The sequence below is a fragment of the Sapajus apella genome, unplaced genomic scaffold (assembly GCF_009761245.1).
Source record: "Sapajus apella isolate SASKATOON/1434 unplaced genomic scaffold, GSC_monkey_1.0 scaffold6, whole genome shotgun sequence".
Taxonomy (NCBI): domain Eukaryota; kingdom Metazoa; phylum Chordata; class Mammalia; order Primates; family Cebidae; genus Sapajus; species Sapajus apella.
In genome coordinates, this window is record NW_022436946.1 from 32,285,369 (window position 1) to 32,312,264 (window position 26,896).

The following is a 26,896-nucleotide window of genomic DNA, read 5'->3' on the forward strand; positions in this document are numbered from 1 at the left end:
TGCCTGCCACCATGCCCAGTATTTTTAGTAGAGACGGGTTTTCACCATGTTGGCCAGGCTGTTCTCAAACTCCTGACCTCGTGATCTACACACCTTGGCCTCCCAAAGTGATGGGATTACAGGCGTGAGCCACTCTTCCTAGCTGAATCTTATTTCTTGTGGTAAATGAAGCATTAATCTTTACCTTCAGAATTATTTTATGGTTGGTTTTAACTTACTGTTGTTAAATTAATACTGATAGCATTATGTATTGCAGATCTGTTTATTCATACTAAATATGTTTAATTTACACACACAAACACTGACAGTATCTTATTATGAAACGCTAACAACTCTGTAGAGCAGCACTTTTCAACTATGTTGTGCCTTGAGACCAGTACAGCCAATGTTCCCATGCATAGTAGAACTTCCATAAGGAATTCTTTTTATGATCACTGAAACCCAGTCTTTCTTGCCTCTCAAAAAAAAATGTTGGTATTAAGTTAATGACAGTGATTTTATTATAATAACACACAGAATTTTGCTTGTATTTATTAAGTAAATTATTAACAAACTTTGGTGACTTATACTAAATCGTTTTATGCGTATTCTTTTAATGTCACATTAAAAACGTGGAACAAAGAAAAAATAATTTATATCATGTTGAAGTACAAATTTTTCTAGTAACTTTTTTTTTTAAATGTTGTGAGATGGTATCTCACTCTGTCACTCAGGTTGAAGTGCAGTGGTGCAGTGTCCACCTTTCAGGCACAAATGATCCTCCTACCTCAGCCTCTAAAGTAGCTGGGACCACAAGCACACCACCACACCTGGTTAATTTTTTTAAGGGTTTCATCATGTTGCCCAGGCTGGTTCTAGTAACTTTTAACCACATTTAAAATAATCATTTCGTAAAAAGAAACTCTAATTAGAAGAAATGTTTGTGTACAATTAATCTCATCTAAAAGGTAACGTTTAATAGTATCTGAGTTTGATGACTTTGCATGCAGTGCATAAAACAGATTGGCAATCTCATAATTGTTTTTTTCATAAATTGTTTTTATAGATTTATTTGAATTAAGTCTATACGACTAAATAGAGTTCACATTAGTTTCTTCAAAAAATGTTTTTACTGGTTTTTCCTTTAAAGATACCTGTTCTTTTCAGAGTTTTTCATATTTACTTTAAATCTGAGAGACATCAAGAAGTTCCTGAGTATTAGTTTTATCACTAATTTGAGATTCTTGCAAAAGCTACTTAGGTTCAGTATTTTTTCTGAATTCTCACAATAGTAAGCATAATGAAAAATCAGCTAAATGTACTCTTTTCCCAATATGAAGGGTCCAACAAATACAATTGCTAGGACGAGATATGAAGGGACCTGCTCATGATAAGCTTTGGAACCAACTGGAAGCTGAAATACATTTGCATCGTCACAAAACTGTGATCAGAGCCTGCAGAGGACGTAATGACTTGAAACGACCAATGCAAGCACCACCAGGCCATGTATGTTCGCTTTGCTGCTGCTTCCCACTCAGCCTCTTCCTTCTTTCTTTAGTCACAATTACTTTCCATTCTTTCCTTTGTTCTAGAATTGTTTGAAACCTTTATTTAAAAAGTGAAAATGGGATTTAACTTATTCAAAGTAGATAAAGTTTAAACACTCCATAGAAATTTTAGTAGCTCTTCACTGACTTACTAATGCTCTGAGAGTGATGTTTCTGCAGATAGTGAACCATTGTTAGCAAATACATATTGCTAGTTTGTTGGGCCATGTTTCCAGTTTTTTCTGGATCATGATTGGTCACACTTAAATTTGTTTTGAGCTTAGCTTAGAGTGTGTGATCATACTGATAAATTGGCAAATATTTTGGGGTAGTTTTTTAAGGACGTTTTTGGTAACTGAATCCAAATGTTGATTCTGAACTAACATTTATACCTGTTTGGTCTTGGATTAAGATAGAATTTGAGATCTGTAGCCAGTTGTCTGTTTCTGTAGCCACCACTGTGTAAAAGTTTCTCTTCCTGTCTGGATAAATCTTTATTAAATTCTATTACAACAGCTGCTTGATAATAAAGACCTTAATATACAAAAGCATGTCTCACAAGGGTTCACATATCTTAGTACCAGATAATGTATGGCCTTAAATAGTAAAATAGTTTGTTGCCTCTGCAAATATTTTTGTAAGAAGAATTGATATGTACATAGAGTTGGTGGAAGAGAAGTGGGGATAGTGATAAGCACTTATGCCATTGTCTTCTCTAGGACATTGGTGGTCCCCATTAATTTCTAGGTCCAGTAGATTTGGAAATGGAGAGGTTAGGAGGAAGACAAAAGTAGTTTGTATCAGATATGTGTGAGTGATAAAAGCATGCTTGTGAAATAAGGTAAATATGAGGTTGGGATTTTAGGTAGTAGCTGGATTATAAAAATTATTTTATACTAAATAGAGGTGTTTTAACTTTAACCTGCTAATCATGGAACTTTTAAATAAAATGGTGGATTTCATAAAATTTACCTTTTTTTTTTTTTTTTGAGACAGAGTTTTGCTCTTGTTGCCCAGACTGGAGTACAGTGGCGCTATCTCTGCTCCTTGCAACCTCTGCCTCCCAGGTTCAAGTGATTCTCCTGTCTCAGCCTCCTGAGTAGCTGGGATTACAAGTGTATGCCACCATGCCTGGCTAATTTTTTGGTATATTTAGTAGAGATGGGGTTTCACAATGTTGGCCAGGCTAGTGATGAACTCCTGACCTCAGGTGATTGCCCACCTCAGCCTCTCAAAGTGCTGGGATTACAGGCATGAGCCACTGCACCCAGCCAAAATTTACATTTTTTAGTAGTTATTTCGGTATAGTTAAGAGGACCAAGTTGGAGTCCAGGAGATATATTAGAAAGATACTTTGCTCATCCAAGGAGAAAGTGATTAGGACAAGAGAAGTGGTATTTGAGAAGAAGGACACATTTGAGAGGATTATAATCAGGAGGGCTTGATTGGTAACTAACTGATTTTTATTAAATAGTGAAAAAAAAAAGAGTCTGGGCTTTTTGTTTGAGCAACTGAGTGAGATCTGGCATTCACTGATAAGGGAAATAGAAGAAAAGGAAGGATTTGGGGAAAAGATAATGAGATCAGTTTTAGACAAGTAGTGCTTGAGGTGACAGTGGGATGTCCAAGATAAATCTGGTTAGATATATGACTCTGTATTTCAGGAGGTAAATCTGATTTGAAGAAATATTAGGGAAATTATCCATCTATTATACTTGAAACCTTGGAACTGATTAAGTCAGTTCCAAGTATATATGTATAAAGCATATATGTAGTAAAAGGAATAGGAGGTGAAAGATGGAAACTTATGGAGTGGGAGAAGGAAAAAGATCACTCACTAAAGGAAGGAGCCTGGGATGGAGCTATCAGATATTGGCCATCTAGGAAAGTAGTGTAATAAAAATCAATGGAAAGAGCAGGTTTCAAGGAGGGATTGGTGAACAGTATTAACTTTCTGCAAGTTTCAAGTAGGGTAGTGACAAAAAGTGTTAATTGAGTGTAGCAATATTGATTACTAGTGACCACAGAGAAGAAAATTTCAGTTGTGCGTGTGGGGGCAGAACTCTAATGACAGAAATCAGAGGACTGAATATGAGTGGCAAGGAAGTAGAAATGATGAGGATGAACTTTGTGTGGAGGTTAAGGAAAGGGGTAAGTTGCCAAGGAAGATAGTGAAGGATCAAAAGTTTTTTAGTCTAGTTTAGTTTAGTTTAGTTTAGTTTTGCGTTTGCACATGATCAGTATTTTAAAACTGGAAGAGACTTGGAATTCATTATCTGCTGAACAGGAAAACAGCTTAGTAGAGACAGAAAGAGTAAAGGTGCCAGATAAATAATTATTAATGGATCAAGAACCTTTAAGAGGTAGACTCCAGAGCACCAAGGAATGTATAAGTAATTAATGATCCAATTGGAAATTTGTTTTTCAACTCTACAACTCAGCTAAAATGAATGTAGATCTTAAAGATATCCAGTGAAGACAGACAGTCACTTTTATTTTTTGAGGCTATTTGTTCCTCAATTAATTCCTGGAAATAATTTCTTTTATAATTTCCTACAATTTAAAAAGAAATATATCAATATTTTAAAAATTATTGGCAAAAGGGTGAGAAAATCATCTATAAATTTTGCATCACTAGAACAACTATTTTCAGTTTTCTATTTTATCCATTACTTTCTTAACCCTATACTGTTTATCCATTCGAGGAAATTAATAAAGATTTCTAAAAGCAAGTTATATAGTATGAGTTTACTCTATTTGGTATGCTATTTAAATGATACTAATTTTTCTTCTTTTTTCCTCCCAATAAGGATCAAGATTCCCTAAAGAAAAGCCAAGGTGTTGGTCCAATTAGAAAAGTTCTCCTCCTTAAGGAAGATCATGAAGGCCTTGGCATTTCAATTACAGTAAGAAGTAGTGCTTCCAGTCTCCTTTTCTGCAGTTATCTAGTGTAGCTGTACTCCTTTGTTGGATATCACCGGGGAACAGAATATTCTGGATATATATTTTTAAATAACTAAATGTATCCCTATGAGGATAAATGTTTGCTTTTGTGTAAACATATTTTTAAAAAATAAATCTTCTTGGCAACTATTAATAAGTATACCTTTAGTAAGCATAGTTTAACATTTTTATTATGACTCACATAATAGTTATGTACCATATACTGTGATGCCTCTAGGAGCCCTTGGGAATAGATATGGCTGTTTTCTATGTTAAATGGCTTCAGATTGTATTGTCCTCTCTTAGAGTATGTGTATCTTTCTCTTGTCTCATTTCTTAGCTGTCAGATTTCACTGGCTCTGGAGTCTAAATATTATATATTCCTTTTTTAAATTTGATGCCTTTCGGAGTCATTTTGTTGTAGTCTCAGTGCTTTAATGAACAAGGTGGCTTTAATTTTCATTTGGTAATACTTAGGCACTGAGCAAGTTCATTCTTTTTTTTGGTATTGCTTAATGTAGAAATGTTCCTTATAATAAAAAGCTCATCTAATCTATATTTCTTGAATACTTACCCTTTTTAATGAGCTGCCTCATAGAGCATACATTTTAGCAGGACAAATAAAGTACACACACACACACACACACACACACACACACACACTCCCATGCAACAATGATAGAAGCTAGAGAATGATAGGTACCCAAGTACTGTATTTCTTCAATTCTACATTGCATATATTTTCATATTTTAACTTCTCTGAAATTGAAATTAATTGTATAATCTTAAAATTATTTTTGTGGCACCTAAAATAATTGGTCTTGTCATTGGTGGTGATTCAGACTTGATAAAATATAATGGTGCTATGGAGTACTAACATAAATTTTTTTAATTTCAGAATTTAGCCAATTACTCTTTGATAATAATTTTTTTTACCATTACTTAAGTAGCAAATAAAATTTTACCCAACATTTATAGAGACAGCATAGGTGCTTAATGAAAGATTTTTAAGAAAATAGTTTATCTCCAGATTAATCGATGACTATACAAAGAATGCTTTAATTTACTGCCTTTTATTGTTGTTGTTAGGGTGGGAAAGAACATGGTGTTCCAATCCTCATCTCTGAGATCCATCCGGGGCAACCTGCTGATAGATGTGGAGGGCTGCATGTTGGGGATGCTATTTTGGCAGTCAATGGAGTTAACCTAAGGGACACAAAGCATAAAGAAGCTGTAACCATTCTTTCCCAGCAGGTAAATTCCCTTAATATAATTAGAATTAGACCTATCAGTTAGTTCTTTATAAATCTATTGAACACTGTATACTTCCCTATGAAGTTTCTAAAGCAGTAAAATGTTTATATGTAGATCTTGTTTCCTTTGATTTAATGCTTTTATAAATGACATTCAGTCATATTTACTGAAAATGGACATTTTATTTACTTCATAACTTTGAGCAGGTTACTTAAGTCCTCTCTCCCACAGTGTCCTCACCTGTGTGGGAAGGATTGAAAGAAAGCTGTGAGGATTAAGTATGTTAATACATATAAAGGACTCAGAACAGGACCTGAGACTGAGAAAACAGCATCCTTAATGCCTAAAACACTATATATAAGATATTACAGAAAAGGCAATGCTAGAAGTGGATTGATTTTAGTCATAAAATATTAAAATTGAAATTATCCATAGAAACTAGCCCAACCCTCTTTCTTAAAATGAGTAAACTAAAGTTCTTAGAGATGAAAGGATTCGCTCAAAGTTGCCGAGCAAATAAATTATAGAATTGAGATTCATATTCAGGACTCATATTTGTCATACATTTGTACTTAAAATGTTGTTTTGTTTATTTCTTTCAAGAATCGAGTTGAGGGAATTAGAGGCATTGGTAGTATGTTGAGATGTTTTTTGGATCATCAGTGTGGTATGCCTCTGTAGAATTGAATCTCAGAGTTGAAAGTGAATATAGTACATTGGTTAAATCCTATATGATGCATAAATCTTTGCAACATCACTACTTCAATAATTATATTAAAGGAAGGACTTGCTGATATCAAGCAGTCCATTCCATTGTTATACAGGACTAATTTTTAGAAAGCTTTTCCTCATATTAAGCCTGAAATCTGTGTCTCCATGACAGCTACCCACAGATCTAATTCTGTCATCTAAAACTTTGCTGAAGACCACTGCATCGTCTGTCTCTTTCTGCAAAATGGTATTTTTAAAGCATTATCTGATAAAAGAGATCAAGAGTGCTACCCTATTCTCTCAAGTTAATGTTTTATCAACTCATCTTGACTGTCATCCAGTAGCAAAGGAGTGGGATGACTGGTGAAGGAGCTAGCAATAGGCAGTCATAAGTTTTAAGGAAATGCTAACTAAACACATATTAAATTCTGAGGTATAACCTTAAACTGCTGGAAAGAAGAGCACCAAAGAGACTAACTTAGTGAGTAGCAGTTAAGCATAGCATGCTTTCTTTTGAGCAAAGGCAAGCCATAATTTTCAGAGTTGCTAACACTACACTTGTATATGGTGGTTGGAGTCTCTTATTAAATGACAATTACAGCTTCGAATTTTTTTTTAATCATAAAATGATCTGTAACTTTTTTTTTTTTTTTTTTTTTTTTTTGGAGCTGGGTCTCACTCTGTCACCCAGGCTGGCATGCAGTGGCACGGTCACGGATCGCTGCAGCCTCAACCTCCCAGGCTCAAACAGATGCTTCGCCCTCAGCCCACCAAGTAGCTAAGACTACAGGTGCACGCCACCATGCCCAGCTAATTATTTTTTTGTAGAGTTGGGTTTTGCCATGTTGCCCAGGCTGGTCTCAAACTCCTGAGCTCAAGTGATCCACCTGCCTCAACCTCCCAAAGTGCTGGGATTACAGGCATAAGCCACTGTGCCTGGCATGATCTGTAACTTTTTATTTGAATGTGTCATTGTTAAAGAATGACAGTATAAATATGACACAATTATTCTAGCATAATACAAAAAGCATGGACTGTAGAGTCAAACTTTTATTTTTCTTTATTCTTGTTTATTATATAGGGAAAGTTATCTGCTTTCTCCAGACTCACTCAGGTTTCTCATTCATGTAAAAGAGACTATAGTAAGATTATTCTAAGGATTGAAGGCTATAATTAAATATATAAATATAATAATTACTATTATTGAATAAAACAAAAAATCATTTTGTAAGGGTTTCTTGAATCAGTTAAGGAAAGTTTATATGATATCCTTATTTAATATCTGACTATTTAGATGTATTTGCTGAATTTCTGTGTGCAATACAACATGGCAAAATAACTTTTAAACTGAATACTTGTTCTAAAATTCTATAAATTTAATAATTAAGCATCCTTTTATATTTTAGACCTATTAACAAAAAGATTATGGTCAGTAGGAAGAGCTACTATAATGTGTAAAGGACCTGTAGAGAGGATTCACGGGGCTAATCTATACATGATGGCCTCACTACCTCTTTAGAGTCTAGAATTTTATTATTTGTTTTCTGGATATGAGCTATCTCTGAGATCTCTCCACCCTTAAGCCTCCCCACAAAGAATTTGGAAATCCTTATTTTTTTTCTTTTTGAGATGGAGTTTCACTTTTTTTGCCCAGGTTGGAGTGTGATGGTGCAATCTTGGCTCACTGCAACCTCCGCCTCCCGGGTTCTAGCAATTTTCCTGCCTCAGCCTCCCGAGTAGCTGGGATTACAGGCATGCGCCACCATGCCTGGCTAATTTTGTATTTCTAGTAGAGATGGGGTTTCTTCATGTTGGTCAGGCTGGTCTCGCACTCCTGACCTCAGGTAATCTGCCTGCCTTGGCGTCCCAAAGTGCTGGGATTACAGGCATGAGCCACTGTGCCTGGCCTGGAAATCCTTTTAAAATTACAGTTACAATAACTTGACTTTCTCATTTTCATTTCCTGTCTTAGAGAGGAGAGATTGAATTTGAAGTAGTTTATGTGGCTCCTGAAGTGGATTCTGATGATGAAAACGTAGAGTATGAAGATGAGAGTGGACATCGTTACCGTTTGTACCTTGATGAGTTAGAAGGAGGTGGTAATCCTGGGGCTAGTTGCAAAGATACAAGTGGGGATGTCAAAGTATTACAAGGTAAAAATCGCTCTGAAAATTATTATTAACATATTCATTATTATTAAATGCTTAAAGTGTGAAGGCCTCAGAATATTTCTTCAGTAAAACTGTTTTAATGGTGAAGAAATCAGAGGAATGAAGAGCTTTCCTTTGTTTATTGTTTTATTGTACACTATGCTAACATTTTATTTATGATATATGTTCTTCTAGGTCCATTTATTGGATTGTTAAGACACATACATTACCAGTTACTCTACTGCAAGTGATCCTTGAAAAATAAATAAATTTTTTTCTAGACTCTGAAACAAAGACCAACATGCCATTTTGATTAGATCTATCTTATAGACTATATTGTCTCTCTGTCATGATGGAAATTCATCTCTCCTAATACAGTGAATTTTAAGCTAATTATGAATAAGTTTGACATATACTGTCATGATTGCTATTAGAATCAACTTATCTTGGAGACGTTTGGTTTAGTTCCTTTGCTATCATTGACACATATTTTAAGGAAAAACTCTAGCACTTCCTTTTACATAAAGCAGTGTCCTCAAATTGTGATCTGTGGATCTCTGAGGGTCCCTGAGATCTTTTAGGGGAGTTCATGAGGTCAAAGCTTTTCATAATAATACTAAGACATCATTTGTCTTTTTTTGCTGTGTTGATATTTGCACTGATGGTATTGGGTTGGTGCAAAAGCCATTGTGGTAAAACTGCTGGTGCCTTAGCACTAATCAAGGCAGTGTTGCTAATACTAGTAACTGTACTAGTAATCATTGTGTTCTTCCTTGCCATCCATTCATAGTAAAAGAAGAAGAAGATGCCAATTTTGCTTAAAAATGTCTTTGATGAAATGGCAAAAACAGTTAATTTTTAAATATTGACCTTTCAGTACGTGTCTTTTTAATATTCTGTGTGATAAGATGGGAGGTATGCATAAAGCACTTATTCCACATACTGAACAAAGATGCTGGTCTCAAGGGAAAGTACATAAGTCACTGAACTAGCCATTTTTCTTCGTGAAAGACAATTTTTACTTGAAAGAATGACTAACAAAGTATGGCTTTTCAGACTGTTTGGAAGCCATTTTCTTAAAAATGGACAAAGTTAGTCCATCACTTTAAGAAAGACAACTGATAATATTTATTGCCAGTGATAAAATGTGAGCTCTCAAGTAAAAGAACTGTATAAAACATGCATTGATCACCATGAGCTTGACAGCTTTCTAACACTTAAGAACTTTTCAGATGATATTAATGATATCAATGAATGTGATTTTTTGATATAGTAAAGTCAGCTGTGTCAACTTTTGGAATTACTGCGTAACTTAATGGTCCAATATTTTTCACATCACCAGTAAATAATATTATAAAGTTTTGCATGGGTAAAAGATCCATTCAAAATGCAAGATAGACAAATGGATTTTAATGTAACAGACTGTGAAAAGTTCACTGATAAGGTTTCAAATTCTACATTGTCAAATTTTTGTATAATATCAGAGAACAATACTGACAGTTATCTGAAAAGGCTGTTAAAATACTCCTCTGTTTCTCAACTACATATCTGTGTGAGACTGAACTTTCTTCATATACTTGTAATAGATTGAATGGAAGCAGATATATGAGAATCCAACTATCATCCATAAAGCCATTGAAGAGATTTGCAAAATTATAAAATAATGCTACTCTTCTATCTAGAATTTTTTTGTTTGGAACATAATTTTTTGGTTTGTCATTAGATAAATGTTATATTAACAATTTGGATTTATTGTTATTTTTAACAAAGAAATGAACTTTTTCTTTTAGATTTTTCAGTTTTACTTACTAATATGGGAAACATCAGTTGCTATAATCTACATAAACAGAAGCTTCTTGGAGTCCTTAATGCTTAGTATAAAGGCCTCCTAAGACCAAAATGTTGAACTCCTGGCTTGGAGTTTTATGATGACCTGATAAACTGTTGCACTTTTGATAAACTTGTGTGTTGCAACTGTCTGCATAAAGATAGCAGTAGAGAGCCCTAGCAATTATTGTTCTCACTGTGCATCTTGAGCAACATTATTGTGGCAGTATGTCAAAACCTTACACTGTTGGGCTGCTCTCCATATGGTTTCATTGTATTTCACCCTTTTTGTTGTTTTCTGTCACAGTTAGAAGACTTGTCTCTTCCTGTTTTTGTAACTGAGGCTAGAAGGCTTCTCTGTCACCTGTGTAAATTGCAGACACTTAAAATGCGACTCAACCAAAAGTTTGTATGCATATATCACTTTTAACTGACTCACATTAAAAAAAGTATCTGTTATTGTTTCACACGTTTATACTTTATAGCTCAATAAATAGGTGATATAGTCAACACTTATTTATAAGCCTATTATTTATTTTATAGATGATCAGAATTAGTTTTAAATTTTAGCTACACATCATCTTGCCAAGAAATTACATTTTAAGCAATCAACTAGTATATGCCTCAGTGAATTGAAGTTAATATAATATGAAAGCAACAATGTAAAATAAAAAGATGATTTACAGTTCAGTAGATATTTATATAAGTAGAATTGACTGAATTTTACAATTATATATATTACTTCTAAGTCTTATAGACAACTTGATGGGGGTAAGCATGGTGGCTCATGCCTATAATTCCAGTACTTTGGGAGGCTGAGGCAGGAGGATTGCTTGAGGCAAGGAGTTACCAGCCTTGGCAACACAGTGAACCCTGTCTCTTCAAAAAATTTTAAAAAATATAACTGGACATGGTGGCACATGCCTATTGCCCCAGCTACTCAAGAGGCTGAGGTGGGAGGATTGCTTGAGCCCAGGAGGTCAGGGCAGCAGTGAGCTATAATCATGCCACTGCATTCCAGCCTGGACAATAGAGTGAGACCCTGTCCCCCACCAAAAAAAGGAAAAAGAAAAACTTGATAGGAAATTTAATATAATTTTTAGATAAGTCCAATGTAGTATTTTTAAATCTGTACAATATTTGGTACCTGCCATAAGGGGGAAAAATTCTCCTGTTAGGAATTGCTGATTTGATTAACGTAAGGCATTATTTTTGCCTCAGATTACTACTGTTAATTACAGTGGGCATTCCTGTGTTTTTCACTAATAAAATTATAAAACTAACTTTTTTAAAAAATTGAGATGGAGTTTCACTCTTATCACCCAAGCTAGAGTGCAGTGTCATGATCTCAGCTTACTACAACCTCCACTTCCTGGCTTCAAGCAATTCTCCTGCCTCAGCCTCCTGAGTAGTTGGGATTACAGGCATGCGTCACCACGCCTACCTAATTTTTTTATTTTTAGTAGAGATGGAGTTTCACCATGTTGGCCCGGCTGATCTTGAACTTCTAACCTTAGGTGATCCTCCCGCCTTGGCCTCCCAAAGTGCTGGGATTTAGGCGTTAGCCACTGTGCCCAGCCAAAACTAACTTTTTAAACCAGAAAGTATCTGCTTTTTTTTTCTCCTTTCTTTCAGGATTTAATAAGAAGGCAGTAACTGACGCACATGAAAATGGAGACCTGGGCAATGCAAGTGAAACTCCGCTAGATGACAGTGCTTCAAAATTAGATGATCTGCACAGTCTGTATCATAATAAATCTTATTAAATTGACTGTATCTCCAGACAAGATTGTTAATCAGACTATTTTGAATTTGGGGCACTGGGGAAGATGGTGACAAAGACTATACAAAATCAGGGGAGGCTGTCTGTTGCCTAAATGAAAGACAGGTACCTCAGGGCTTCATGTGAACAATTCTAAATGCATAAACCCCCCTGTTTTTTTGTGGTAGGCCATAATTAGCTATTGCATGTAAGCAATTTTGATTTTCTTGAAATTCTAAGCACCAAAGCATGTGTTTCCCAAAGGGTATTACTGGGCTCTTAAGTACCAAATGAAACTCTACTGTTTTATTTGGTTCCTTTTCCCTCTAGTAGGAGGACAGTGCTAATTGGAATTTTATAAGAAATACCCTTTAAAATACAGAGAGTACATGAATTCATATTATATATTCTAGAATGTTAACTGTGGTGTTTCAGAAAACAGAACTTGACTCAAATGAATTGTAGAAATATAGACTTGACAATTTTTTTTAACTGAAAGAAAGATTTTAGACTTAAAAAAAAATTTGTTGTGCATCCTGAAATCTAAATCAATACTTAATGATCATTTATTGTAATGAGTTTGCATTTCAGCTTTATTCAATGCAGTACGAAATAGTTTTCTTTAAGCAATCCTTTATCAATCAATGCTGCACTAGAAATAGTTTCTCAAAAGTTACTAAACATTTGACTTTCTTGGTTTTTAAAAGAAATGCAGATGAGTATAAAACATCTGTTCTCAATTATGTTGATCTGTGTGCACGGTATTGGAGCATTTACTCATTCATGTTGAGTCTCAAATGCTTATTTTCTGGGATCCACAAAAGACAGTGTTATACATTTTGAGTTGTTCATAGTTTGTCTTGTGATAGTTCTGGCATTTAGAGATAAATTTTTCTGGTAGTAAAAGTTCAGATTTATTACTATGTCATGAAACACAGTACATTCAAATCAAACAGCAGTTTTCTTTCTAAGTACATGATTTCAAATCATCTAAAATGTGGGCAAGATGAGATGAAGACATTTTTACACAGTAATTGTTTTGGTTGGGTTTTCATGTGTCAGTTTATGTTTGTCTAAAGCTGTCTTCATATGCAGATTTATAAATTTGTAAGGTCTCTTGTCCCATGATTAAATATGGAGTGCCTCCTCTCTGATCTAATATTCTGCAGGTCATTGTAACCGGCTGGGCAAAGTCAAAATGTTGCATTAAAGAGGTGATAGTTTTGCTAATATCACTGTTTTAAAGGATGTACAGTTAAGGGAATATTAAGTGGGAGAAAGCCTACAAGGCTTTTAGAATATTATCAGTATCTTCATTTCTGGTATTCAGATGTTACGTGACAAAACACTTTTTTTTGTCTTTCCCAGATGCACTATATATTTGTTCAAGGGTAAATCCATAAAATGTATATACTTTATTTTGTGATTTTGCTATTTATAAATTTAATGTTTTAACTGTTGCTCATTTATGGTTTGTTTTGGGTGGTGTTCATCTGTATATCACCATGTTAATTTGTAATAGAAGTGCACTTCATAGTGTATATTGTTACTGATATTAAAATACTTTATAGCATTGCCTCTGAGCAAAAGCTAGTATTTAATTGTACAAATGAATAAGCAAGTTACATGTTATTGTTTGCTTTTGACAGGGTAGGGCTCTTAAAGAAAGGAAAAAAAAAAAAAAAAAAAAACTTGTTTTTTCCTTATGTATCTCCCTATGCCAAACACATACCTCCCATGCATGACATGAGATCTGCAAACTGGATTTTAGCCACTGTATTTATTTAGTAAAAAGAATTTCCCATTGTAGCTGACCTGAAAACCCTTGCTGTGAAATGAAACCATGTTATTCTTATCTTCTTAAAGCACAGCCTGGGTTGGAATGGCCATGGTATTTTTTTCAGAGAATATCCTTTATCTACTATGACTGAATCCTTAGGAAATGTAAGCTAGAACCCTTTGATTTTCAAGAGCTACCTAATAAGTGTAGTTTTTTTTTTTTTTTTCTTAGAACTTAAAGTTGGAATTTTTATGAGGTCACTGTGTAATTTGAAGGATTGTATGAGACAGTTATGACATAAATTCCTTTTAAGGAATGATAAGTAGAATGAAAAGTTCCAAGTAGTTTAAAACTCCACAGGTCAGTTTCCTTTACATTCCTGCTTCACTGGGGTTTGTAAGCCTACGGTAGAGCACTGTTGCTCAGATGCTACTATGAACTTCCTATCAGGTGTTAGAAAGTAACTAGTTAAAAGTTTATTTTAGAATATATGGTCTTTGGGGATGAACTAAGAATTAGTTACTAGTTCCAAAGGACTGAGAACCAGTTTTCTTATTTTCACATTTATAGGAAAGAAATTCATATGTCCCTGAAGCTTCTAGGACAAAACCAAACAACTAAGGAGGGAACTCGTACAAAGCCATTTCATTGAGAAAGGGACAGAAGGAGAAATATACACGTGTACACAGACAGAATGGTTGAGAAAATGTTTTGATAGAATGTGAGGATTGTATGGACGTGTGTATATATTTACACTTAACCTCTAAAATTCTCTTCTACAGTTCTTTGTTATGAATATGATGGAAAAGCAACATTTTGGTAATGAGACTATTCTTAAAATAGATTTAAGAAAGATGAAAATTTTGTGAGTCTTGATAATTACAACTCAACAGCTACCAAAAGTTAGCACAGCTTGTCTGTGGTGCTTTTTCCCCCCACAGAAAATTTTTTTTACTGTACGCAGTGGACTTATTCTATTTTCATGTTTAGAAACAAAAAGGTTTCATGTGATTCATGTATAAGATGCACAGTATTTGACATCCTGCTTATGTAATCCCTATTCCATCTATCCAGTCTTATACTTATGGTTGGTCTCAAATCTATTGCATTTATGACAATGTATTATATCTAGTTAATTTGAGTTTAATATTTTTTATTAGCCTGTAAATAAAGATGGCATCTTCTACATTAAAATGATATTGATCTCATTTTTTTAAATAAACATTTTGTTTCCTTCATATTAAATATTTTGGCTTATTATTTATTTCTAGTAGCTTCTATTATTTGTACCAATATATCATAAAGTCTGTGCAAAGGACTTGGCTTAATTTTGTGTTATAAATATTGGCGGCTGATGTTATGTATGAGGGAAACACTGATATTAGTTAGAAAACCAGTCCTATTTTTAAGACACCATTTAAAAGGATATTCTTCCATTTTGATCTCTAAGTATATATAATTTAGAAGTACCTATGTTATATGTAAAATACTTTTTGGAAAATACTTGTAAATGAATGACTTGAGTTATGAACATTTAGAAATGTTATGAACATTAGAAATACAGCTTTGTCACTGACTAACCTTGATTTAGTGCTAATCCATATATGCTTTCTGTGTGTTGATTTAAGCTCCCAATTTACCAAGTGATTTGAAAAGAAGTCTTTTCCCCAGAATTGAAACCCATAGGATATTGGTCAATTTATGAAATTTAGAGAACTTGCATTTTCATTTTTAATTGGTGTTTTAGGTGGTTTTATAGTTGTAACCTTTAAAAAAAAAAGCTTTAAAAGTATTGCAAATCACCATGCATGGTTGGTGCTGAATATTTGTTTAATAATGAACCTTTTTCACATGGTTTTTTTTTTTTTTTTTTTTGAGTCGGAGTTTTGTTCTTGTTACCCAGGCTGGAGTGCAATGGTGCAACCTCGGCTCACTGCAGCCTCCGCCTCCTGGGTTCAGGCAATTCTCCTGCCTCAGCCTCCTGAGTAGCTGGGATTACAGGCACGCGCCACCATGCCCAGCTAATTTTTTGTATTTTTAGTAGAGACGGGGTTTCACCATGTTGACCAGGACGGTCTCGATCTCTTGACCTCGTGATCCACCCGCCTCGGCCTCCCAAGGTGCTGGGATTACAGGCGTGAGCCATCGCGCCCGGCCTCACATGTGTTTTAAGAGCCATAACCACCATGGCGGCAGCCATGAGAATACATCTGTCAGTTCTCCTGCAGGAGAGAGCATAGCTTACTGAAGACCCAGCTGCTGCAGTCTGAAATCCATCCCTGTGTACATGGTGAGACTACGCTTCTCCACACCACTGCTAGCCAATGACTGATCATGACAGGGTTATTATATGATGACTCCTCCACTTTAGCTGGAGCACTCCATGATGGTCTTGCCAGAATCCCCTAGGATTACACTGTAGTCCAAGTTGCTTTCATTCAACCTTCCTTCCTCTTTTCATTCACCTTGAGTCCTGCCTCCATTGTGGTCTCATTGCCTTTCAGCCTCTTATCAACCCCAGCTCCCTACCTATTTTTCCTCACTGGCATTGCCCTTAATAAATCTACCACACAGCAGATCCCTTTTTAGTGTTGGCATCTGCTTCTTAGAGAGCCTAGACTAATACAAGTGGACCAGGAGTGAGATTTAAGGAAACAGGTAATAAGATGGGCATTAGGAACTATCTTATCTCCCACCCAAAGGGCAAAGACAATGACATCTTGTTGGTAAGCACAGTTTATCTAGTCCTTGGCACAAAATCATGGCTGAGTGGCTGTTTCACAAATGGTATGCAGAAAGGAGTTAACAGAACAGGCCTGAACCTGTTGTCTTTATGTCTGCTTGCAAGGTTGGACCTTGGCTAGCATCCAGCAACTTGGATATCAGAAGTATTCCCATCATTCCCTTGCTGGTAAGTGTGGTTTACTGTGTCTGAAATGTTTATACAAACAATAGGATTTTTGTCAAACACTTAGTTTCCTCTGAGAGTCCAGAATTTTGGTACATGCTAGGCAGAGGGTACTTACATGACTGACTCCACTAAAATCTTGACTCCTAGGTTCAGTCAGGCAAGCTTCCTAGGTACACAACACTTGATGTATTGTTACACATCATTGCTAGAGGAATTAAGCATGTCCTGTGCGACTCCATTAGAGATGAATTTTGGAGCTTGTACCTGATTTTCTTGGGACTTTGCCCATGTGCCTTTTCTCTTTCCTCATTTTGCTTTGTGTTCTCTTTAATAAATCATAGTTGTGAACAAAACTCTGTGGTTTGTCCGATGGGTCTTAGCAAATCAGTCAACTTGGGAGCAGTTTTGGAGACTCGGGACATAGATAGTAACTTACGGAGGGGAACTCTCCAGGAGGTTCAATGATGCAGACTTTGAAAAATATGGGGAGAACAACATCCATAAGAATAGCAGAGTTGGCTTGTTACAGCAGGATTATATTGATGACCTACAGAAGTGGGATGGGGCAGCTCCCAAGGAGGCCTTACCTCCTACAATGGAGGGATTGAAACAGCTGAGCTTCAGGCTGAACACCTAAGTGTTAAGAGTTGCTGAGTTTTACTTGAATGTTCAGCCAAGCCCCTTTTATTTCATGAAAGCCCTGGTGAGGAAAACCCAGCTCCTTAAAACATTCCATGGGGACATCTGGATGGATGCACCTGAGAGACTGCAGTCTATACTGGACTGTCTGGTCTTAAGAACTAGCCCACCCTTCCCTAATAAGACGCTGTAGTTTGCCATGCTCCCAGATGCTGCAGCAGCTGCTACTAACTACTTCCCTAAGACAATACCTGCCCCTACCTAGTCTGCTGCCAGGCCTGTAACTAGGGCTAAATTCTAGTAAAACGTGGCTGGGAGATGTGCTGGGCCTGAGGAGAAAAGAGACTACATGAAAAGTGTTAAGAATTAGCTAGCATATTCTGGCAAGAGCCAGAGTACTCCTATAATTGAATTTTTTTTTTCAGACGGTTTCACTTTTGTTGCCCAGGCTGGAGTACAATGGCGTGATCGTGGCTCACTGCAACTTCCACCTCCTTGGTTCAAGTAATCTTTCTGCCTCAACCTCCCAAGTAGCTGGGATTATAGGTGCCCACCACCACACCTAGCTAATTTTTGTATTTTTAGTAGAGATTTCACCATCTTGGCAAGGCCAGTCTCAAACCTCCTTACCTCAGGTGATCCACCCTCCTCAGCCTCCCAAAATGCTGGGTTTACAGGCATGAGCCACTGCGCCCAGGCTAGAATTGAATTTTGAGAGTGCTTGATTAGGGTCCAAACTTAGAAAGAACTGAAATTTGAAAACGTTTGATTCAAATTGGAAAAAAATCCAGCAATCTATTGTTTAAAGGGAACATACCTAAAACATAAGGACACAGAAAATTTGAAAGTGAAAGGAGAAAGAATATACACTGGGCTATTTTCTCCAAAGAACATGGATACAGTTACTTAAATATTTTTTAAAAGCAGACTTTAAGGAAAAAATCACTAGAGATAGAGGTTACTTAAATTCTTAATTTACTACAAAGTTAAATCTGTCATCATAGTGGGAGATTGCAACAAAACTTTCAGGGAAATTAGGAAAGAAGGAAGATTTGAACAACCCAAGCTTGATTTAAAGTTTTAAGTTAAGAGATCATTTGGTTGTAAAAGAAATACCTCTGGCTTCTAAGTAGGAAGATATTAGAACTACCATTTGAGCCAGCAATCCCACTACTGGGCATATACCCAAAGAAAGACAGAAAGAAAGAAATTACATTGAAAAGATGCTGGCACTTGTATGTTTATCACAGCACTATTCACAATAGCAAAGATGTACAGAATCAACCTAAGTTTCCACCAGTGGATGACTGGATGAAGAAAATGTGGTCAATATATACCATTGAGTACTATTCAGCCATGAAAAAAGAATGAAATCATGTCTTTTGCAGCAACAGGGATGGAACTAAAGATCATTATCCTAAGTGAACTAACTCAGAAACAAAGTCGAATACCACATTTCTCACAAGTGGGAGATAAACAAAGGGTACACATGGAGACAGAGTGGAATAAAAGACTTTGGAGACTACAGAAGATGGGAGGGTAAGAAGGGGGTGAGGGTTGAAAAATTCCATATTGGGTATAATGTTCACTATTCAGGTATGGGTACACTAAAAGCCCAATCTCCATCACTATGTAATATATGCATATATGAAATCTGAACTTCTACCCCCAAAATCTATAAAAATAAAAAATATGTTTTTAAAAAGGAAGGTAGGTAATGGACTATAACAAGGAAAATTAGATAAAATATAGGCCGACACTAAAACTTGGATTCTATGCGTTAGAAAGGTAGAATTTGCAATTTGGTAAATTGCCAGCAGGGGGCAGAAGATTCCAAATTCATTAGTAATTTTACTTTTATTAGCGGTGTAATGCTTTTTGAAAATCATCAGATAAAATACTCCTATGAAGATAAATAAATCGAAGGCTGGCTTTTCCAGAGTAACACAGACAGTAAGTGTCTGAGCCCAAACTCAAATCCCTATCTTAATTCTACTTTAATAGGCAACAAAGAAAGAAAAGGGAAATATAGATGAAATTGTCAGCTTTCGGTCTTCCTCTTCCAATGATTATTTTTATTTTTTTCCATGCTTGTCAACTGCAGTAGAATTTAAAAAATTTTTTCTTAAAGGGTTCAAGGTTTAATGGAGCCTAGGTTTGATACAGTTTTGATTTCTAAAAATGATGATTGTGCTAGGTTTGAACTTCACAGGAAGCTATTTGGCTGTAGGTGAGTGGCTGTAGAATGAGAGAACTCCTAGAATTACACAGTAGATTTCTAGATCATCAAGGCTATAGCATTACCCTGCCCCCACCAAATACCTATGGAATCAGTTATCTCTTGCTTGTGTGCATATTGTCTCCATATTCTTTAGGAAGCAATATGGCAACACGAATATTTGTGTCCTTTTGTGACATTTGAGGCTGTGTGAGTCTCACTAGGTGCACTCTACTGTCATCTTCACCATGATTGAAGGCATTTTTAAGCTCTGCCTAAGGCAGTAATAAATGGGTTGTTGGCCTCTGAAACAGTAGAAGTAACTACAAAAATAAAAAAAAAAATGATTTTTCAAAGGAAAAAGGCAAACTGTTGGCTAAACTAGTCATGAAAAAAAGGAGTAGATGCAAATATACAAAATAAGAAATAAGAGAGAAATACCCACAAAAGAGAAAACTAAAAGGACAATAATGGACTACTTTGTTCAATTCTGTAGGAATAAATTTGAAAACTTTCTAGGAAAATGTAATTTACCAAAACTGCTCCCAAAGAAGTTTTCTTTTTTTTCTTTTTTTTGAGACAGAGTTTTGCTCTTGTTGCCCAGTCTGGAGTGCAATGGCTTGATCTCGACTCACCAAAACCTCCACCTCCCGGGTTCAGTTCTCCTGCCTCAGCCTCCCAAGTAGCTGGGATTACAGGCATCTGCCACCATGCCCAGCTAATGTTGTATTTTTAGTAGAAATGGGTTTTCTCCATGTTGGGCAGGCTGGTCTCAAACTCCCGACCTCAGGTGATCCTCCCACCTCAACCTCCCCACTTTTGGGAGGCCAAAGTGCTGGGATTACAGGCCTGAGCCACCACGCCTGGCTAGAAGTTTTAAAATCTAAACAAACCAATTTCCATAGAAAACATAGAAGAAGTTGTCAAAGTGCTCTCCCCATAAATTTCCAAAATACATGGTTTCACAGGGCAATGCTACTGAACTTTTAAACAACAGATAATTCTAATGCCTAGCAAGGGAACAAAAAAGGAAGAAAAAGTCTAAATTGTTTCTGTCAAGCTAATAATATCTGGCCAAGATTGCTACAAAGAAAGAAAACAAACGCCCTGATTCACAAAAGAATTTTTTTTTTTTTTTTTTGAGACTGAGTCTTGCTCTGTTGCCAGGCTGGAGTGCAGTGGCACAATCTCAGCTCACTGCATCCGCCTCCTGGGTTCAAGTGATTCTCCTGCCTCAGCCTTCCAAGTAGCTGGGACTACAGGCGTGCACCACCATGCCCAGCTAATTTTGTATTTTTAGGAGAGATAGGGTTGCACCATGTTGGCCAGGATGCTCTCCATCTCTTGACCTTGTGATCTGCCAGCCTCAGCCTGCTAAAGTGCTGGGATTACAGGCATCAGCCACTGCGCCCAGACCACAAAATATTAATGTAAAAATCCTAAGTAAAATGCTATCCATGCAAATTCAATACAGTAATGGATTCATATACTATAACCAAATGTTTAACATTGGGACATCTAATTATATAATTAGTCATCTGACTGGGTCCAGGAAAGAGCCCTATGGAGGAAAATAATATTTTCCATAAATGCTGAAAAGGCTTTGGTCAAAATTAAACACATTCCTGGTGAGGGGAAAAAAAAATGGATGCTTTATTAACATAATAAGATTCACATCAACATAATAAATCTATCTCTGCCTAAAAGCCAGCATCATGCTAAGAAGGGAGCTACTAGAAGTATTTAATATGGTATTGGAGGTATTGCCAATGGAATTAAGTGTACACATAAATATCAAAAAGGAGATAGCACTAGCACTATTTGCAAACCTTATGATCAAATTCCAGAAAAAACTAAGAGAATCAACTAAAAGCTACTAGAAATAAGGACATTTAGTAAAGGGGCAGCATACACATTAGCTCCTAGAAATCAAACAGGAAGACTGCATATAATAGCTAACACCACATGGCACTTATCACAGGTCAGGCACTGTTGTAAGGGTTTTACATATATTAATCCTTGCCATCTTCACCACAACCTTATGGGTTACTATGTCCATTCAGAAATAAGGAAATGGAGTCATAGAAAGGAAGTCCTTCTTGGTCACAACTATGGCAGAATTTGAGCCCAGGCAGCATAGCCCCAGCATCCATGCTTTTTACCACTAAGCCATCCTGGTTCTTGATATATAAAAGAGGAGGTGGGGACAATTTACAATGGTGGCAACAACAAAAAAACGCCTAAGTTAAACAAAAAATGTGCAGTATTTATGTGAGCACCCTTTAAAATCCCCTGAAAGGATGCAAAAGGGGCTTGAACAAATGGAAAGGGATACTATATTTTGTGTACCTATATAACTGACTAAAAACTACATTAAAAAAGGAATGAATGGGAAATAAGGCATATGAAAAGTTCAAGAAGATATCACTCTTGGAATAAAGACGAGAGATAATTAGAAGGGCTTAGGATACTAAGGGAGAATTATTTATACTTGGGAGAGATTTGAAGAAGTTTAAAGGCTGAGAGGGAGATCACCAATGAAAAGGAGAAGAAGATAAAGGAAAAAGGGATAATTGGAGCAAAGAGATAAGCGGAAGGCAGTGGGATTTAAGATCACAGGTGAGCATTTAAAACACTTTTTTCTTTGCTGCAGAAAGGAAGGAGGAAAGGAATGAACTGGATACAGGTTTTTTTTTTTTGTTTTTTTTTTTTTTGAGACGGAGTTTCGCTCTTGTTACCCAGGCTGGAGTGCAATGGCGCAATCTCAGCTCACCGCAACCTCCGCCTCCTGGGTTCAGGCAATTCTCCTGCCTCAGCCTCCTGAGTAGATGGAATTACAGGCAAGCGCCACCATGCCCAGCTAATTTTTTGTATTTTTAGTAGAGACGGGGTTTCACCATGTTGACCAGGATGGTCTCGATCTCTTGACCTCGTGATCCACCTGCCTCGGCCTCCCAAAGTACTGGGATTACAGGCTTGAGCCACCGCGCCCGGCGATACAGGTTTTGTGGGAAGAGGAATCAACAGGAAGTTGTTGGTTTTGATTTTAATTACTTTTATTTTAAGGTGAAGGAAGTGGGAAGACCAGAGTAAGGGAGAGTGTGAAAAGTAGCACTGCTTTGGAATAATAACTGAGGGGTATGGAAAAAGGGATCAAAGATAAACAAGCACTGAGGAAATGATGGGCCCCCAGTAAACTGGAAACCGAACTTTGTAACAGCCCCAGTGTAAATAGTTTTGTAGTGTTCCCCTGCTGCTGTGATAAAGGAGAGATGGTATTTTCAAGGGGAATTATGTTGCTGAGGTCTCATGGTTTGGGGCTCCTGGAAAGAAAATGGAGTGAAAATGCTGAGACAAAACATTTCAGTGATGGATAGGGAAGGAAATGCAACCTAAAAAGATTAACAGCTAGAGGAAAATGATGGGATTTGGGGGTTAGGTATCTAAATGAGATCAGTGACTAAGTAGGTAAAAAGGTGAACTCAGGGGTTTTGAGCTGAGAGGGAATTACTGGAGATTAGGTTTACAGTGCTGGAGTTCTTGCTGATGACAAGAATGTGGACGTGTTTGGGAGTGGTTTAAATGGAGTAGAGATTACTAGAGTGGAGTCAAGAAACCATAAAAATGACCACGTTGGGCACTTTATTCTCCAGCATGATTACAAAGGAGAAATGAAGAACTGGAATTAGGTGAATGTCCTCAGTGAATGGAAGAAAGTGGCTTGGAAGATATTAAGTGTCACAGCAAAAAGAAAAAGGTGGTAGGGCTAGGTGAGAGAAAACAGAGCTTTGAGTGGGGGTGAAAGAGTGGGAAAAGATGTGGAATTGGTCTTTGAGGAGGGAGGAGGGTGTGTGCTGCCTCCTGGCCATAGCTAAGTTCACTGGTTGGGAGAACAGACAGCCTCCACTTGAAAAATAAAAAGGACTCTAAGGGAAATGGTATTGGATGACTCCAGATTGGGCAGAGAGAAAAGGAGCAAATATTTACTGATCATCTAATGTATGCAAAACACTATAATATAGTCCGCACAATAGCCCTTTTATAATAATTTCCACTCTGGGGATAAAGAGGTAGCTTTAGAAAGCACCACTAAGGTGCTTGCAATCACATAGTTTACAAAGATTAAATCCCCAGTTAATCCCAAGTTCTATGATTACAAACCTGTGCTATTTTATCTTCTTTTTATTAAAAAAAAATAAACAAACAAACAAAAAACATGGTCTTTCTCTGTTGCCCAGGCTGCAGTGCAGTGGCATGATCTTGGCTTACTACAACCTCCACCTTCTGGTTTCAAGTGATCCTCCCCCCTCCCCAGTAACTGGGACTACAGACTTGCACCACTACATCTGGCTAATTTAATTTTTTTGTAGAGAGGAGGTCTCACTACATTGCCCACGTTAGCCTCAACCCCTGGGCTGAAGCTATCAACCTGTCTCAGATTCTTAAAGTGCTGGGATATGTGAGACACTGTGCCTGGCCTGCTATTTTCAATAAATATGCTTTCTTGTGCCTGTTGGAGAGGCATCATTCCAGCAAGATGGCAGACTAAATGAGATGAAAACCTGTCTGCTATTAATTCCTAGGAATGTCTGACCAAATAAATCAGAATTCTTTACAAGGCCTAGCTAATCTCATAAGAAATAAAGGGAAGGAAGAGACAGAAAAACAGTGATAAGCACTTGAGCTGATGCCCTAGGTATCCTGGGGTGAGGGAAGGTAGGGGAGTGGCTTCAGTTACTTCAATGCTGGGAATTTATCCTCCATGAAGAGACAGGAGACAAGCTTTTGAGGTGAGCATGGCAGGGAGTTGAAACAGTGAAAGGGTGAGCCTTAAAAAATCTGCCCGATAAAATAGAAAACAAAGGATGAATGGGCCCTGGATGAAAAGAGAAACATCTCTCAAGATATTAAAATCTCAGGTTTGTGCTCCACAAAGGTTTGGACCTAAATTTTCAGTACAAGGCATAATCTAGAAATGACGAATCTAAAAAATAAAAACTGGTGCAGGGCTGACAATATTCCTAGTATTAGAGTTGCTAGATTTAGGAAATAAAAATGCAGGACACAAATTTTTACAACAAATATGTCCCAAATATTGCATAAAACATATTTACACAAAAAATTATTTATCTGAAATTCAAGTTTAACAAGACACCCTGTATTTTAACTGCAATCCTACCTAGTGTCACTAACAGATGCAAATGCAAAACCACTAAGAAAGGACAATATCATTAAACTTTTACAGGGAGGAAAAAGACCCACTAAGGAAGGGCTCACATCAAAAATTTTCAAATACAGGCCAGGTGTGGTGTCTCACCCTATAATTCCAGCATTTTAGGAGGCCAAGGTGACAGGATCACTTTGAGCCCAGGAGTTTGAGCCCAGCCTGGGCAACACAGGGAGACCCCATCTCTACAGAAAATTTTAAAAATTAACCAGGTGTAGTGACACACACCTATGGTTCCAGCTACTCAGGAGGCTGCGGTGGGAGGATCACTTGGGCACAGGAGGTCAAGGCTGCAGTAAGCCCTGATTGTACCACTGCACTCCAGCTTAGGCAACAGAGCAAGACCTGCTCAATATACAAAGCAGCAAACTATCATCAACAAGATTCAACAGAAACAACAAACAGGATAGAGCCTCGAGAACTTCTGACCATTCCTTCAACAAACAGGCGCTGAACACTGTTCTAGGTGCTGGAGATATGCAGGGACTAAACGAGACAAATTCTTTCCCCCAAGAGATGTGGTCTACTGGGAGAGAGACGTAATATGCAAAAAAAATTGTAAATATGTGCTGTATTAGACAGTGATAAATATTCAGGAGAAAAATTAAGCAGGAAAGGAGATAGAAAACCTGTTAGAGAAGCTCACAGTTTTCAGACAGGCAGAGGGAAGGCCTCATGGAGGTTACATTTGAATGCAGACTTGAAAGAGGCAAAAGAAAAAGCCACACAAATGTCTAGGGGAAGTTTTCTAGGAAGACAGAACAAGCACAAACATGTCCAGATGAGTGTGCCCTGACATGTTCAAGAAACAGCCAACAGGCCCACATGGCTGGAATGGGGTGAATTGGTGGGGAGCAGTAGGAGAGGAGGGGGTCGAGGAAGTGAAGGCCTGTTGGAGATACAGGTCACAGACTTGTCTTACTCAATACAGTAACCACCAGCCACCTGTGACTATTTGTATTTAAATAAAATAAAATTAGGCTGGGCGCAGTGGCACATGCCTATAACCCCAGAGCTTTGGAAGGCCAAGGCAGGAGTATCACTTGAGCCCAGGAGTTTGAGACCAGCCTCGGCAACACAGTGAGACCCCATCTCTACATTTTGTTTTAATTAGTAGGTTGTAGTGATACATGCCTGTAGCACCAGCTACTAAGGAGGCTGAGGATCCCGTGAGCCCAGGAGCTAGAGCCTGCTGTAATTGTGCCATTGTACTTCGGCCTGGGTGACATAGTCAGACCCTATCTCTGAAAAAAACAAAATCAATTAAAAAAAAACTATAAAAAATAGCTTTCCTAGTCTGCTGCTGAAGATGGAGGTGCACGTCCTGGTGCTCAATGGTTGAGGCCCTCTCCCGGGCGTCTGGCGGCCATCGTCACTAACGAAGTACTGCTGGGCCAGAAGGTGGTGGTCGTACGCTGTGAGGGCATCAACATTTCTGGCAACTTCTACAGAAACAAGTTAAAGTACTTAGCTTTCCTCCGCAAGCGGATAAACACCAACCCTTCGCGAGGACCCTACCGCTTCCGGGCCCCCAGCCGCATGTTCTGGTGGACTGTGAGAGGCATGCTGCCCTACAAGACCAAGCGAGGCCAGGCTGCCCTGGAGCGCCTCAAAGTGTTTGACTGCATCCCACCACCCCACGACAAGAAAAAGCAGATGGTGGTTCCAGCTGCCCTCAAGGTCATGCGTCTGAAGTCTACAAGACAGTTTGCCTATCTGGGGCGCCTGGCTTATGAGGTTGGCTGGAAGTACCAGGCAGTGACAGCCACCCTGGAGGAGAGGAAGGAGAAAGCCAAGATCCACTACCAGAAGAAGAAACAGCTGGTGAGGCTACGGAAACAGGCTGAGAAGAATGTGGAGAAGAAAAGTGACAAATTCACAGAGATCTTCAAGACCCATGGACTCCTGGTCTGAGCCCAGTAAAGACTGTTCATTCCTCATGCTTGGC

The 26,896-nt window shown here is 37.4% G+C and overlaps 1 protein-coding gene and 1 pseudogene across 3 annotated transcripts in view; both read left to right on the plus strand.

Moving 5' to 3' along the window:
• Positions 1–15,198, plus strand: part of GOPC (golgi associated PDZ and coiled-coil motif containing) — a 41,352-nt gene extending 26,154 nt beyond the window's left edge. For both annotated transcript variants that reach the window (XM_032274951.1, XM_032274952.1), the window contains 5 exons: positions 1,320–1,485; positions 4,337–4,432; positions 5,559–5,723; positions 8,407–8,587; positions 12,047–15,198. In XM_032274951.1, the coding sequence (XP_032130842.1) occupies positions 1,320–1,485; positions 4,337–4,432; positions 5,559–5,723; positions 8,407–8,587; positions 12,047–12,177 (739 nt within the window). In that variant the 3' untranslated portion in view covers positions 12,178–15,198. The remainder of the gene's footprint in view (positions 1–1,319; positions 1,486–4,336; positions 4,433–5,558; positions 5,724–8,406; positions 8,588–12,046) is intronic.
• An 8,229-nt stretch (positions 15,199–23,427) lies between these two features.
• Positions 23,428–26,888, plus strand: LOC116548994 (annotated as a pseudogene). The gene is made up of 2 exons (XR_004267662.1): positions 23,428–23,491; positions 26,258–26,888. The product of XR_004267662.1 is annotated as a 60S ribosomal protein L13a pseudogene (transcript).
• The last annotated feature ends 8 nt before the right edge of the window (positions 26,889–26,896 follow it).